A 15,405-nucleotide genomic window follows, 5' to 3' on the forward strand; every position below is an offset into this window, starting at 1 on the left:
TGGGATAATATTAAAAGTACTAAAAGGAAAAAAAAAAAACAAAAAACAGCCTCTCAACCAAGAGTCCTATATCCAGCAAAGTTATCTTTCAAAAATGAAGGCAAAATAGACTTTCTCAGATAAACTTTGAGAGAATTTGTTGCTAGCAGACCCAAGTTACAAAGAAATACCTAAGTTCTTCAGACTGAAAGCAAGTGACCCCAGATGGTAATTCAAATGCACACAAACAAAAACAAAGCACTAGTAAAGGCAATTGTGTAATTATAAAAGATACTATAAATTCCTATTTTTTCCTTTCTTAACTGATTTAAAAAAGGAATTGTATAAAAATATGTACCTAATGTATTGTTTGGCCTACAACATATAGAAATGTAATATGTGTAGATTATATACGCTAATATTAGCACAAAGTAGGTGGGTGGGAGCAAAGCTGTAATAGCTAGGAAAATAATGACAGATGGTAGAGTAATAATTTTAACAATGCATTGTTGGGTTTGTAACATTAATAGATGTAATATGTATAACAACAGTACCACAAAGGGAGAAAGGGAACAGAGCTATGTAGGAATAATATTTCTATATGTTATTGAAATTAAGCTAATCTACATCTGAATTTGATTCTAGTAAGTTAAGATGTATATGATAAACAAGGCCTTACTGCATAAGGAACAATATCCTATGATGTATACATATGTATAACTGAACCACTTTGCTGTACAGTAGAAATGAACACAACACTGTACATCAACTATACTTCCATAAAATAAATTTTAGAAGATGTATATGTTAAACCCTAGAGCAACCATTAAAAAACACTCAAAAATATAGAAAACAAAAAGTAAAAAGGCAGATAAAAATCCAGCTATGTCAGTTAACAACACTAAATGTAAATGAATTAAATAACCCAATCAAGAGACAGAGTGTTGGGTGGATAAAAAGCATGATACACCTGTATGTTGTCTATAGGAAACACATTTTAGATTCAAAGACACAAATTGAAAGTAAAGAGACAGAAAAAGATATGTAATGTAAACAGCAACCACTAGAAAGCTGGAGTGGCTCTGTTGATATCAGATAAAATAGACTTAAAAAAAAAGACACTAGAGACAAAGAAGGGCATTTTATAACAACAAAGGGATCAGTCCATCAGGAAGATATGTGCAAATATATATACACTACCTAATAACAGCACTAAAATACATAAAGTAAAAACTGACAAAAATGAAGGAAGAAATAGATAATTCAACAGTAATAGTTGGAGGTTTATACCCAGCTTTTAATAATAGATAGATCAGCTATACAGAAGATCAAGGAAACAGAAGACTTGAACTACACCATAAACCATTTAGACATAATAGTCATATATAGAACACAGCATCCAACAATAACAGAGTATACTTTTTTCTCAAGTGCACATGGAATATTCTTCAGGCTAGACCATATGTTAGTCCATAAAACAAACTTCTACAAATTTAAAAGGATGGAAATAATATAAAACACATTCATGACCACAATGGAATTAAATTAGAAATCAATAATAAGGGACATTTCAGAAACTTACAAATATGTGGCAATTGAATAACAAACTCCTAAATAACTAATGGGTCTGAAAAGAAATCAAAAGAAAAATCAGAAAATACCTTGAGATAAATGAAAATGGAGATAAAATATGCCAAAACTTACGAAGACAGCTAAAACAGTACTCAGAGGGAAATTTATAGCTGCAAATAACTATATTAAGAAAGAAGAAAAATCTCAACAACTGGATCTGTACCTAATGACACTGTAAAAAGGAGAAAAACTAAACTAAAACAAGCAGAAGGAAGGAAACAATACAGATTAGAATAGTAGTTAGTAGAGACACAATGGAGAACAGAAACACTGAGAAACAGAAATAGAGACTAGAGAAAAAAGAGAGAAAATAAAAGAAACCAAATGCTGGTTCTGAGGGAAGAGCAACAAAATTGACAGACCTTAGCTGGTTTGACCAAGAGAAAGAAGAGGACTCTACTAGAATCAGAAATGAAAGAAGGATCATTACTTATGGCTTTGCAGAAATAAAAAGGATTATAAAAGAAGACTGTGAACAACTGTACACCAATAGGTTAGATGACTTAGATGAAATGGACAAATTCCTAGAAAGACACAAACTACCAAAACCTAGTCAAGAGAAATACACAATCTAATAGCTCTGTAACAAGTGAAGAGATTGAATCAGTAATAACAAGACCACCTACAAAGAAAAGCCCGCACCCCGAGTGGCTTCACCCCCAAATTCTATGAGACATTGAAAAAAGAATTAATACCAATTCTTCAGAAACTATTGAAGAAAACAGAAGATGATGGAAGATTTCCCAACTTATTTTATGAGGCCAAAACCAAACAAACACATTAAAAGAAAAGAAAATTACAGACCAATATCTCTTATGAATATGGATGCAAAAATCTTCAACAATATACTAGCAAACCAATATTAAGCAAAATATGATGAGAATTACACATCTTGACCAAATGAGATTTATCTCAGAAATACAAGGGTGGTTTAACATCTGAAAATCAATTAATGTAATATACCATATCAACAGAATAAAGAACAAAAGTTGCATGATTATCTCAATCCAACACTCTCTCATGATAAAAAGCTTAATAAACTAGGAATACAGGAACTTTACCCAATAAAGGGCATCTATGAAAAACCCACAGCTAGCATCATACTTAATGGTGAAGATGGGATGCTTTCCCCCTGAAATCAGGAAAAAAGCAAGGATGTCCATTCCTGCCATTTTTATTTGACTGTACTGTACTGGAGGCTCTAATCAGGGCAATTAGGCAAGAAAAAAAAAAAAGACATCCAGATGGGAAAGAAAGGAGTAAAACTGTCTCTGCTTATAGATAACATGATCTTGTATGTAGAAAATCCTAAGGAATCCATTAGAAAACTAGAACTAATAAATGAGTTCAGCAAGGTTGCAGGATACAAGATCAACATACAAAAGTCAGTTGTATTTCTATGCACTTTCAATGACCAGTCTGCAAATGAAACTAACAAGACAGTTTCATTCACAAAGCATCAAAAATTATATAAAATACTTAGGAATGAATTTTTCAAAGGAAGTACAAACTTGTATTCTGAAAATGACAAAATGCTGTTGAAAGAAACAAAAGAAGATCTAAACAAATGGGGGAAAAAATCCTGTGTTCATGGATCTGACACTCAAAATTGTTAAGATGACAGTGCTCCCCAAACTCATTTACAGATTCAATACAATCCTCATCAGAATCCCAACTGATATCTTTGTAGAAATTGACAACTTGATTCTAAAAGTCATATGGGATTGCAAGGGACTCAGAATAGCTAAGACATTCCTGAAAAAGAAGGGGAAAGGAGGAAGACTTCACTTCCTGATTTCAAACCTTACTGCAAAGTAATGGTAAACAAGACAGTGTAGTACTAGTACAAGAATAGACATATATCAGTGGAATACAATTGACAGTCCAGGAGCAAATCCATACATCTGTGATCAACTTACTTTCAATAGGGGTGGCCAAGACCATTCAAAGGGGAAAAATAGTCTTTTCAACAAATGCTCTGGAGATGCAGAGGGCCTTCTGTGATGCTGCATGCAGCCACCATGCTAGGGGTTCACAGGGTCATATCTGGCCCTACTGGCTCCAGTTAGAGAGGAGTGGGTGTGGTAGAGTTTATCCTGAGCATCGACTTGTGGATCAGAGGGTGGCATGCTCCCACATCAGGCTAATTCTTCACTACTCCACCAAACATAGAGAAGAAATGCTGGAAAGAGGCAAACCTCTCGCTGGGACTGCTTAAAGCTCCCCCCACCCCAAGGTGACTGAACCCGTGATACACATTATAGGAAAGCTTAGTTTTTCCTGCTTCAGCTGTGCTTGAAGGATTTTAAGAGGGACCTGTAACAATCTCTGAAAGGATGTTGTCTCCAGTGTTACTTGACAACAAGCCATTGCTGGGGAAGAACTGATGTCTGTAAAGATAAGCAAATAGAAAAGTTTCACCTATAAAAAAGTTATCAGTTAAAAGAAAAGCATGTGAATTTGGAAATGAATTTATAAAACATGAACTGGAGAAAATTTTACAGAATTCCTGACTTTCTGTTTTTCATGAGTTTCAAGAGGACATTGGAAAGATTGCCTGGAGATTAAAAACATGATCACTAAATCATGAATATTAATGGAGGGATGAACAGCAGATGAAGTAAAACCAGAAAAAGCAAAGCAGAAGATAAAACTGAGATATTCACCCAGAACAGAGAGGAAAAGGATAAAATAATGAAAATGTTGAGCGATTCTGGGGATAGAACCTGGGAACACAATCTGTAGAAAGAAACTCCAGAAGTTTGGAATAGAACAGTTGGAGTGGAAGCAATTGAAGAAAAGCTTTCCTAAGCTAAATACAGAGACCCAAGCTAGCCCCTCATATTAATCTGATGAATACAGGAATTGTACTCTTTTTATATATATATAAAGAAGTGTGAGATAGAGAAATGGAGGGAAGTGCCCAATTTCTCACCCCCATATGAAGAGCAGCTAAAGCCAGAGCCCTGAACTTTGACTTCCAGAGCAGTGTCCTCAGCATGCAGGGATGCTGAGAGACATGTGTCCCTGAGATTTAAAATTTTTCTTATTCTGCAGTAAATTTATCTGCTAATTAATTCAAATGAAGCTCTGAAATAACAGGAATATATGATTATTAAGCTTGAATCTGTAAGACGGTTCTAACATCAAGAGCCAAAATCAGCCTTGAAGGTTATCCCAGGAAAAATGCTACTCTTACCCATTACTATCTCTTCCATGAGCCTCTAAGCTATTCCATGACTTCATGTTAAAACTATCAAGGGAAAACTTGAAAGGATTCTTTCAGCAGCTGTCAAACACCTTTTTCATGACTTTGCTTATTGTGAATTTAAGATAACAACCATATCTGGGCAAGAATAAAAGTCCACTGCATGAGGCAGCATAAGCACAGACATTTGCTAATGGAAAATAATCATGGCTACCAGCTAACCTGAGTAGCCAGCTCCCCAGGACCAGCACCCAGTATGCACTGAGTCAGATTCAGAGGTCAGGACTCATGTCTGCATCAGAGCTGACTCCTCAGAACAGCATATAGCATGCTCTAATGATCAGGGCCCATATCATCTTTTGCTAACCTCACTGGGTTTCTATAGTTCTTTAGTTCCAATAGGACCAAACTACAGACATTCTTGAAAGCCAGCCCTGTCCCTATGCTCCAAGTCTGGAAAAGTACATGTTTGGCAGATATAGCTCTTTTGTTTTTTCAACCCTGTCTAAGGCTTTTATTCGTCTTTATCGTTTTTAAACACCATATTTGGCCTCTTCCTTCAGCCAGCTGGATGCCTTTAAACCATAAGGTTGCTATCTAACATAATCTGCACCTGCTGAAGACCTGAGACCCAACATCTGTCCTTGTACCAGGAGCCTTGAGCATTTTCATCATGTCCAGGCCTTCCTGGGTCAGGTCCAGGAAGGGTGGTGGCTGTGCATGAGGGCAGGCCCCATCCTGGCTCTCATGGGGGCCCAGTTTCCTTCTGGCATAAAAATCAGCTCTTTTATGGACAAATATGTGATGTGATGCTGTTTGCCATAGTTTTGGGAAAGAGACTGAGAGAGGCTGCCATAAAAATCAAGGAAGTCTTATCCCCTATAAGGGAAGACACCCAAGTTTCATCACTAGATTAGACAACTCTCTCTGTAACTATTTCTTCTGCAAGTTATACCCTATTACAAGTTTCAAGGGATGGTCAGTAGTTCTGCTGAAAATAAATGAATGGAGCCAGGTTCAGGCATTCAATAATGGAATCTTCCTCAAGCCAAGAATTCCTTTTATCAGGGTGCGAGGGACCTCTTCCTAATTGAAGGGGTTAAAGACAGTGGTTTATTTTTCACATTCAAGATACTTCTGCCAGACAAGTAAACACAGCTGTCAACAACATGCTCTCACGTCTTGTCCTTTTTGCCAGGACACCAGAGTATGAAAGAAAAGAGAGAGGCATGTAACTCACCAATGTCAGGTATGGGCTGTGGCCAGCCCATGCGGTTCAGTCCTGTCGGGGCACTCTGGGAGAATGGATGGCTTCTTCTGAGTTGATTCAAAGACTCTGGAGAGGTAATGGTCATCTTCCTCCAACACTGGGAGAGGAGGAAAGAGGCAGAGAGTAAATGAAGAAAAGAGATAACAAGTTGTCATTGCCACATTCTAATTTTTCTAACTGCCCAGGACTTTGCTGTGAACAAAGCATGGAGTCCAAATGCCTACAGCTCTGGGAGGTGCCATTCATTTCAAAATCCATGGGAAAAAAAGAGAAGTTTCTCTTGGAGTCAGTAATCTGCAACCTGTATGGTCATTTGTGGCAACCATGGCAGAATAGGTTGTCATTCAACAGTGTGAAATAAAGACTGTCAGTAGGTCTCTAAACCCCCAGATTACACCAGCTGGTCAGCCACACAGCCTGACATTTCTCCAAAAGCAACACTTGTTTTAGCTTTTTTCTGCAGGGATGCTTAATTAAAATGTAACCCACGAAGTCCCTAACACCTCATAATAGTAAGACAGACTTTACCCTTCAGACAGTAGGACCAGTATTGCATGAGGTCTTGGGAGGGCAAGGATATTGTCCCTTTCTTTATCATTCCATTATCCAGAAATAAACTCAGCCCCTCCAGATTTTGTCTACTTTATAAGGTTATCAAATTTACTTAAAAATTTTGGTATGTATTCATAAATGTTCCATTTTCTTTTGTATTCCACACAAATTAAGTAAACAGTGCTTAGAAAATTCTTTTAGTGATTTATGGAAACATAAATATACAAGCAAGGATTAAGATGGGAGTATGATACCCCACTCCATCTCTTCCATTTGAATGCAACTAAAAACCTTGGGCAGATTTATAAATCGGCTACCTAAGGGCTTTGAAATAAATGGTAGCAGATGGGTTGGGGAAGGAAACCAGTATTTGAAGTTACCCTAATCCTATGGTGAGCTACCTTTTGTGTGGTCTCTGCAGTGTCCTCTGGCCTGAACTCAATAGCAGCTTAAGATTGGGTGTGGACCAGAAGTACTACAAAAAGCCTTCTCTGGTCTGAAGAGAGGGGAAAGGGACCCCAAAGGGCATGAGCTTTTACTTTCATTTATTTTCACCCTAGACTTGCAGGAAATCCCATTATAGTATGGCAGTGATGGCCAGGCAGACACCTAAAACTCTGAGGAAGAGGGAAGAATCCCTATTTCTTTTTTCCCCTCTCTGTCCTCCTGCAACTTGGCTCCAGAGGCAGACATCATTGCAGGAAGTATATGGCAGAGTGGGAAAATGAAAGCCTACCTTTTTAGCAAAAAGTCCAGGAAAAGGGAGACTCCTGGAAGTCAAGAAGTGTCTGGAAGAATGCAGAAAGGAAAGAGACCAAGAAAATGATATCATAATGTTGTTTATGAACACCTGGACTTACCCCCAAACTGTGCTTGGGTGGATCTGACCCTAAACAGAACAGTAAAGTCTTTGAGAACCAAATTATGGAGTAAACCATTTTACAGGTCTCAGACTGGCCACTGGGTGATCCACATTATCTAAATAGCACTGGAAACACCTTGAAAGCCTGAAATGACTTAAGAAACATAGCCCCTGAAGGCCAGTAAGAACTTGTACTCTAAACTGGATCAGCTGTCTGAAAAACTTAACTATCATTCTCCATAGAAACTAAATAAGGCTCATAACATAATATTCAAAATGTCCAAGATATAATCCAAAATTATAATATGAATTACATGAAAATCTCAATAACTTATAAGGGAAAAACAACAGATCCCAGCACCAAGATAACACAGTGCTGGAATTATAAAAGATTTTAAAGAAGCTCATGAAACTATGCTCTAAGAAGTAAGTGTGAATACTTGTGAAATGAATGGAAAATAACAGCTGCGAAATAGATACAAAATAGAATAAAATGGAAACATTAGAACTGAAAAATATAATAGCTAAAATAAAAAATTTACATGGATGGATCTTGAGGGCATTATGCTAAGGAAATAAGTCAGAGAAAGAAAAAGACTGCATGATCTTACTTGTATGTGAAATCTTTAAAAAAAGGAAAGTGAAGCTAATGCAGAGAACAGATTGATACTTGGCAAAGGCATGGAGTAGGGGGTAGGCAAAATGGGTGAAGGGAGCCAAAAGATACAAACTTCCAGTTATAAAGTCATGGGGATGTAAGGTACAGCAGGGCATCTATAGTTAATAATATTGTATTGCATAATGGACATAAAGGGAGGAATTGATAATAATGCAGTAATAACAGGGGACTTTAAAACCCCATTTACATCAATGTGGACAGATCATCAAACAGAAAACCAATAAGGAAACAGTGACATTAAATGACACATTAGACCAATTGGATTTAATGGATATCTACAGGACATTCCATCCAAAAACAGAAGAGTACATTCTTTTCACATGCACATGGAATGTTCTCTAGGATACATCACATGCTAGTCCACAAAACAAGTCTCAAACACACTGAATAGGATAGAAACTGTACAAAGTATCTTTTCAGATCACAATGGTATGAAACTAGAAATCTACTACAAGAAGAAAAATGGAAAAAACCACAAACACATAGAGACTAAGCAACATGCTACTAAAAACCCAATGAGTCAACCAAGAAATCAAAGAGGAAATCAGAAAATACCCTGAGACAAGTGAAAATAAAAGCATAACTTTCCAAAATCTATGGGATGCAGCAAAAGCAGTTCTAAGAGGGAAGTTTATAGCGATACAGGCCTACCTCAAGAAATAAGAAAAATCTCAAATAAACAACCTAACCCACCATCTAAAGGAGTTAGAAAAATAAGAACAGACTTCCTAGGTGGCATAGTGGTTAAGAATCCGCCTGCCAATGCAGGGGACGTGATCCCTGTTCCAGGAAGATCCACATGTGTGGAGCAGCTAAGTCCGTGCACCACAACTACTGAGCCTGTGCTCTACAGCCTGCAAGCCACAACTATTGAGTCCATGTGCCACAACTACTGAAGCCCACACGCCTAGAGCCCATGCTCTGCAACAAGAGAAGCCATCACAATGAGGACCCCACACCTGCCGCAACTAGAGGAAGCCTATGTGCAGCAACGAAGATCCAACACAGCCAATAAATAAATTAATTTTAAAAAATTAAAAGAAAAATAATAACAAAAAAAACCCAAAGCCAGTGGAAGGAGAGAGATAATAAAGATCAGAGTAGAAATAAAATAGAGACCCTACCCCCCAAAAAAACCCCACAATAGAAAAGACCAATAAAATCAAGAGCTGTTTTTTTTAAAAACATAAACAAAATTGATAAGTCTTTAGCTACACTCATTAGGAAAAAAAGAGAGAGGACCCAAATAAACAAAATTAAAAATGGAAGAGGATAGGTTACAACCGTTATCACAGAAATATGAACAATCATAAGAGAATACTGTGAACAGTTACATACCAACAAACTGGACAACCTAGAAGAAATGGATAAATTCCTATAAACATATAATCTTCCAAGACTGAATCAGGAAAAAACAGATAATCTGAACAGACTGGTTACTAGTATTGAAATTGAATCAGTAATTAAAAAACTCCCAACAAACAAAAGTCCAGAACTGGACGGCTTCACAGGGTAACTCTAACAAACATTTAAAGAAGGCTTAATCCCTTTCCTGAAACTATTCCAAAAAATTGAAGAGAAGAAAACACTCCAAAACTCATTCTGTGAGGCCAGCATTACCCTGATACCAAAATCAGAAAAAGACACTACAAAAAAAGGAAATTACAGGCCAGTATCTCTGATGAATATAGATGCAAAAATCCTCAACAGAATATTAGCAAACTGAATTCAAAAATACATAAAAAAGGATCATAAAGCATGATCATGTTGGGCTTATCCCAGGGATACAAGGATGGTTCAATATCTGCAAATCAATCAGTGTGATACACTACATTATCAAAATGAAAGATAAGGGGATTGATCAAGATGGCAGAGTAGGAGGATGTGGAACTCATCTACCCTCACAAACACATAAAAAATACATCTACATGTGGAACAATTACCACTGAAAACTAACTGGAAATTGGCAGAAAGACTGCTGTACAACCAAGGCTATAAGAATAAACAAAATGAAGACTAAAAGTCACATGATCTCTCAATAGATGCAGAAAAAGCATTTGACAAAATTCAGTATCCATTCATGATAAGAACTCTTATCAAAGTTGGTATAGAGGGAAATTTCTCAAGATAATAAAGGCCATTTATGACAAACCAAAAATAATATCATTCTCAATGGGGAAAACCTGAAAGCTTTTCCTCCTAGATCATGAACAAGACAAGGATGCCCACTCTCACCATTTCTATTTAACACAGATTGGAAGTCCTAGCCATAGCAATCAGACAAGGAAAAAAAAAGTTATCCAAATTGGATGGGAAGAAGTAAAACTATCATATTTGCAGATGACATGATACTGTATATAGAAAACTGTAAAGTCTCCGCAAAAAAACTTTTAGAATAAATGAATTCAGTAAAGTTGTAGGATACAAGATTAATATACAGAAATCTGTTGCTTTTCTGTACACTAATAATTAACTATGAAAAAGAGAAGCAAGAAGACAATCCCATTTACAATCACATCAAAAATAATAAAGTGCCTAAGAATAAATTTAACCAAGGAGGAGAAAGACATATACTTTGACATCTGTAAGACATGGATAAAAGAAATTGGAGATGATACAAATAAATGGAAAGGCATCCTATATTCATGAATTGAAAGAGGTAATATTTTTAAAATATCTATACTACCCAAAGCAGTATGCAGATTTAATGCAATCCCTATCAAAATACCCATGAAATTTTTCACAAAACAGGAATAAATAATCCTAAAATTTGTATGGAACCACAAAAGATCCTAAATAGCCAAAGCAATCTTGAGAAAAAAGAACAAAGCTGGAGGTAACATGCTCCCTGACTTCATACTACACTACAAAGCAGCATGGTATTGGCACAAAACAGACAAATGGATCAATGGAACATCATAGAGAGGCCAGAAATAAACCCGTGCAATATGGTCAATTAATCTATGACAAAGGAGTTAAGAATATACAACAGGAAAAAAGTCTCTTCAATTAATAGTGCTGGGAAAACTGGACAGCTACGTGTAACAGAATGAGATTAGAACATTTCCTCACACCATATAAAAAAATAACCTCAAAATGGATTAAAGACCTAAATGTAAGATCAGAAAGTATAAAACTCCTGAGAAAAACAAAGGCAGTATACTCTTTGACATAGGCCATAGCAATATTTTTTTTGGATTTGTCTCCCCAGGCAAGGGAAACACAAGGAAAAATAAACAGATGGGACATAATCAAACTCAAAAAGCTTTTCCACAGTGAAGGAAACCATCAATAAAATGAAAAGGTAACCTACTGAATGGGAAAGTATATTTGCAAATGATATGTCTGATAAGCAGTTAATATCCAAAATATATAAACAGCTCATACAACTCTATATCAAAAACAAAAAACAACAACAAAAAAAACCCCAAAACCAAAAACCCAAGAGCCCAATTTAAAAAAGGTCAGAGGACCTGAATAGGCATTTTCGCAAAGACAACACACAGATGGCCAGCAGGCACATGAAAATATGTTCAACAACACTAATTGTCAGGGAATGTGATTCAAAACCACAATGACTTCCTACACTGTTGGTGGGAATGTAAATTGGTGCAGCCGCTAGGGAGAACAGTATGGAGGTTCCTTAAAAAGTAAAAATAGAGCTACCATATGAATCAGCAATTCCACTCCTGGGCATATAGTCAGTGAAAACCATATTTCGAAAGGATACATGCACCCCAGTGTTCACTGCAGCACTATTTACAATAGTCAGGACATGGAAGCCACCTAAATGTTCATTAGTGGAGGAATGGATAAAGAAGATGTGGTACATATCTACAATGGAATATTACTCAGCCATAACAAGAATGATATTTGCAGCAACATGGATGGACCTAGAGACTGTCATACTGAGTGAAGTAAGTCAGAGAAAGACAAATATCATATGATATCACTTATATGTGGAATCTAAAGAAATGGTACAAATGAACCTATTTACAAAACAGAAGTTGAGTCACAGATGTAGAAAACAAACTTGTGGTTACTGGGGGGGAAGTGGGGAGAGGGATAAATTGGGAGATATGGGTTGACATATACACACTACTGTATATAGAACAGATAACTAGTAAGAACCTATTGAATAGACCAGGGAACTCTATTCAATACTCTGTAATGACCTATATGGGAAAAGAATCTAATAAAGGGGGATATTTGTGTATGTATAACTGACACACTTTGCTGTAGAGCAGAAACTAACACAGCATTGTAAATCAACTATAATCCAATAAAAAAATTTAATTAAGAAAACAATGAGCTATCCCCTCAGACTTGTCAGAATGGCTGTCGTCAAAAAGACAACAAATAACAAATGTTGGTGAGAATGTGGAGAAAAGGCAACCCTAGTACACTGTTGGTGGCAATGTAAATTGGTACAGCCCTTATGCAAGACAATATGGAAGTTCCTTAAAAAATTAAAAATAAAACTACCATATGACCCAGCAACTCCACTCCTGGGTATATATCCAAAGAAAACAAAAACAACAATCGAAAAGACATATGTACCCCAGTGTTCATAGCAGTATTGTTCAAAATAGGTAAGGTATGGAAGAAACCTGAGTGTCCCTAAACAGATGAATAGATAAAGAAGATGTGGTATATGTATACATTGGAATAATACTCAGCCATAAAAAAGAATGAAATTTTGCCATTTGCAACAATATGGATAGGCCTGGAGGGTATTATGCTTAGTGAAATGTCAAACACAGAAAGATACTGTATATTTTCACTTATATGTGGAATCTAAAAAAGAAAACGAATGAATATAACAAAAAACAGAAAGAGACTCAAAGATTCAGAGAACAAACCAGTGATTAACAGTGGGGAAAGGGTGAATGGAGGGGCAAGGCAGGAGAAAGGGGATTAAGAGATACAAACCACTATGTATAAAATAATAAGCAACAAAGGTATATTGTACATCACAGAGAAATATAGCCATTATTTTATAACAGCTTTATATGGAATATAATCTATAAAAATATTGAATCACTATGTTGTATACCTGAAACTAACATAATATTGGAAGTAAATCGACCCTATTTCAAAAAAATGTATATAGAGGAAACACAAGACAATAGTATTTTAATAGTGGAGATGGTAAATGAACCTCAGTGGAACTAAGGTTATTACAGTTCATTGGAAGTGGTAAACTGTTGATAACAGTAGACTGTGATAAATTATGTATGTATATAATACTTTTAGCAACCACTGTGAAAACAAAACAGAACAATATATTAAAAAATACTACAAATAAATTATGATGGAATCCTAAAAATTGTTCATATAACTGACAGAAAAGACTATTGGGAAACAGAAGAAACAATCAGAAAACAAATAGTAAAATGGCACACTTAAGCCCTAACATAATAATTATTTCAGATGGTAACTGTCAAAATACACCAATTCAAAGACAAAGATAAGGAGAGCATATAAAATAAAAAGATCCAACAATGTGGCCTATAAGAAATTCACTTCAAATCAATGACAGGTTGAAAGTAAAAATGAAAAAAGGTACATGTAAACATTAATCAAAGAAGAAATGGTTATAAGTATCAAAGTAGACTTCAGAGCAAAGGAAACCAATTTTACACAATCTTTTGAAGAATATAGAAAAGGAAAGCCTACTTTCCAACTCATTTTATAAGGTCCCTATTACCCTGATACCAAAACTATGGAAAGATAGTACAAAAGCGAAAGCCCCAGCTCACTATCTCTCATGAGCTTAGATGCAAAAGATCTGGACAAAATATTAGCAAATTAATATAGGAATGTATAAAAATTATACATCCCGTATTCCAAGTAGAGAAGGCCGATTGAACATACCAAAAAATCAATTAATATATCTACCATATCAAGAGGCTAAAGAAGAAAACATAAAATGATCACATCAACTGACACAGAAAAAGCTTTTGAAAAAATTCCAACACACATTTATGATTTAAAAACAAAACTCAGCAAACTAGGAACAGAGAGGAAGTTCCTCAACTTGAGAGATTCTATAAAAGCTCTATAGCAAATATACTTAATAGTGGAAGATTGAAATGCATCCTATTAAGACAGGGAATAAGGCAAGGATATCCACATTTCCCACTCGTATTCAACACAGTATTGGAATTCCTAGTCACTGCAATAAGGCAAGGGAAAAAAGCATGCAAATTAGAAAGGGAAAAAATTTAAACTGTCCCAACCTGTAGATGATATGACTGTCTACATAGAAAATCCCAAGGAGTCTTTGAAAAAATATTCCTGGAACTGATAAATGAATTCAGCAAGGTCACAGGCTACAATATCAACACATAAAAATCAATAATATTTCAATATACTAAGAATAACTTGTGGAAAATAAAATTAAGAACAATGCCATTTATAATAATCCCTAAGAAAATTAAATGAAAAGATATAAATTTTTAAAATGTATAGGATCTGTATCTTATATATAGAAATCTCTAAATAATGTACAAAAATACTCTTAGAGATAATAAACAAATTTGCAGGGTACAAGATCAATATACAAATATCCATTGTATTTCTATACATTAGCAATGAACAAGTCCAAAAATGAAATTAAGAAAACAATTCCATTTGCAATACCATCTAAAAGAATAAAATAATTAAGAAACATTTTAACCAAGGATGTGTAAGACTTGTACAGTGAAAAGTACAAAATACTGTGAAAAGCAGTTAAAGAACACCTAAAAAAATCAAACACTGTGTTCATGGATTTAAAGATTTAATATTGTTAAGAAAGCAATACTCTCCAGAGTGATCTACAGATTCAATATAATCTTATCAAAATCCCAATGGCCACCTTTTTTTTTTTTTTCAAGAAATGAAACAGCTGATCCTAAGATTCATTTGGAATTACAGGGGACAGCAAATAGCCAAAATCCTCTTGAAAAATATTGAAGAGTACTCACATCCCAACTTCAAAATTTAATAGAAAGCTACAGTAGTTAAAGCAGTGTGATACTGGCAAAAGGACAGATGTATAGACCAATGGAATAGAATTGAGAGTCCGGAAATAAACCTACACATCTGAGGTCATTTGATTTTTTACAAGGGTGTCAAGATCACTCAGTGAAGGAAAGAATGGTCTCTTCAACAAGCCGTGCTGAGTAACAAGATATCCACATGGAAAAGTTTGAAGTTGGAACTCTACCTCACACAAA

General features: G+C 35.6%; 1 protein-coding gene across 5 annotated transcripts in view; it reads right to left on the reverse strand.

Annotated features, from left to right (window-relative positions):
* ARHGEF4 (Rho guanine nucleotide exchange factor 4) overlaps positions 1-15,405 on the reverse strand; it is a 253,119-nt gene that overhangs the window by 88,748 nt on the left and 148,966 nt on the right. For all 5 annotated transcript variants that reach the window (XR_009055039.1, XM_057744538.1, XM_057744537.1 and 2 more), the window contains one exon: positions 6,060-6,186. Coding sequence is in view for 4 of the 5 variants with exons in the window: in XM_057744538.1 (XP_057600521.1) it covers positions 6,060-6,186 (127 nt within the window). In the remaining variant the exon portion in view is untranslated. The remainder of the gene's footprint in view (positions 1-6,059; positions 6,187-15,405) is intronic.

Source organism: Hippopotamus amphibius, chromosome 8, assembly GCF_030028045.1.
Source record: "Hippopotamus amphibius kiboko isolate mHipAmp2 chromosome 8, mHipAmp2.hap2, whole genome shotgun sequence".
Classification (NCBI taxonomy): Eukaryota; Metazoa; Chordata; class Mammalia; order Artiodactyla; family Hippopotamidae; genus Hippopotamus; species Hippopotamus amphibius.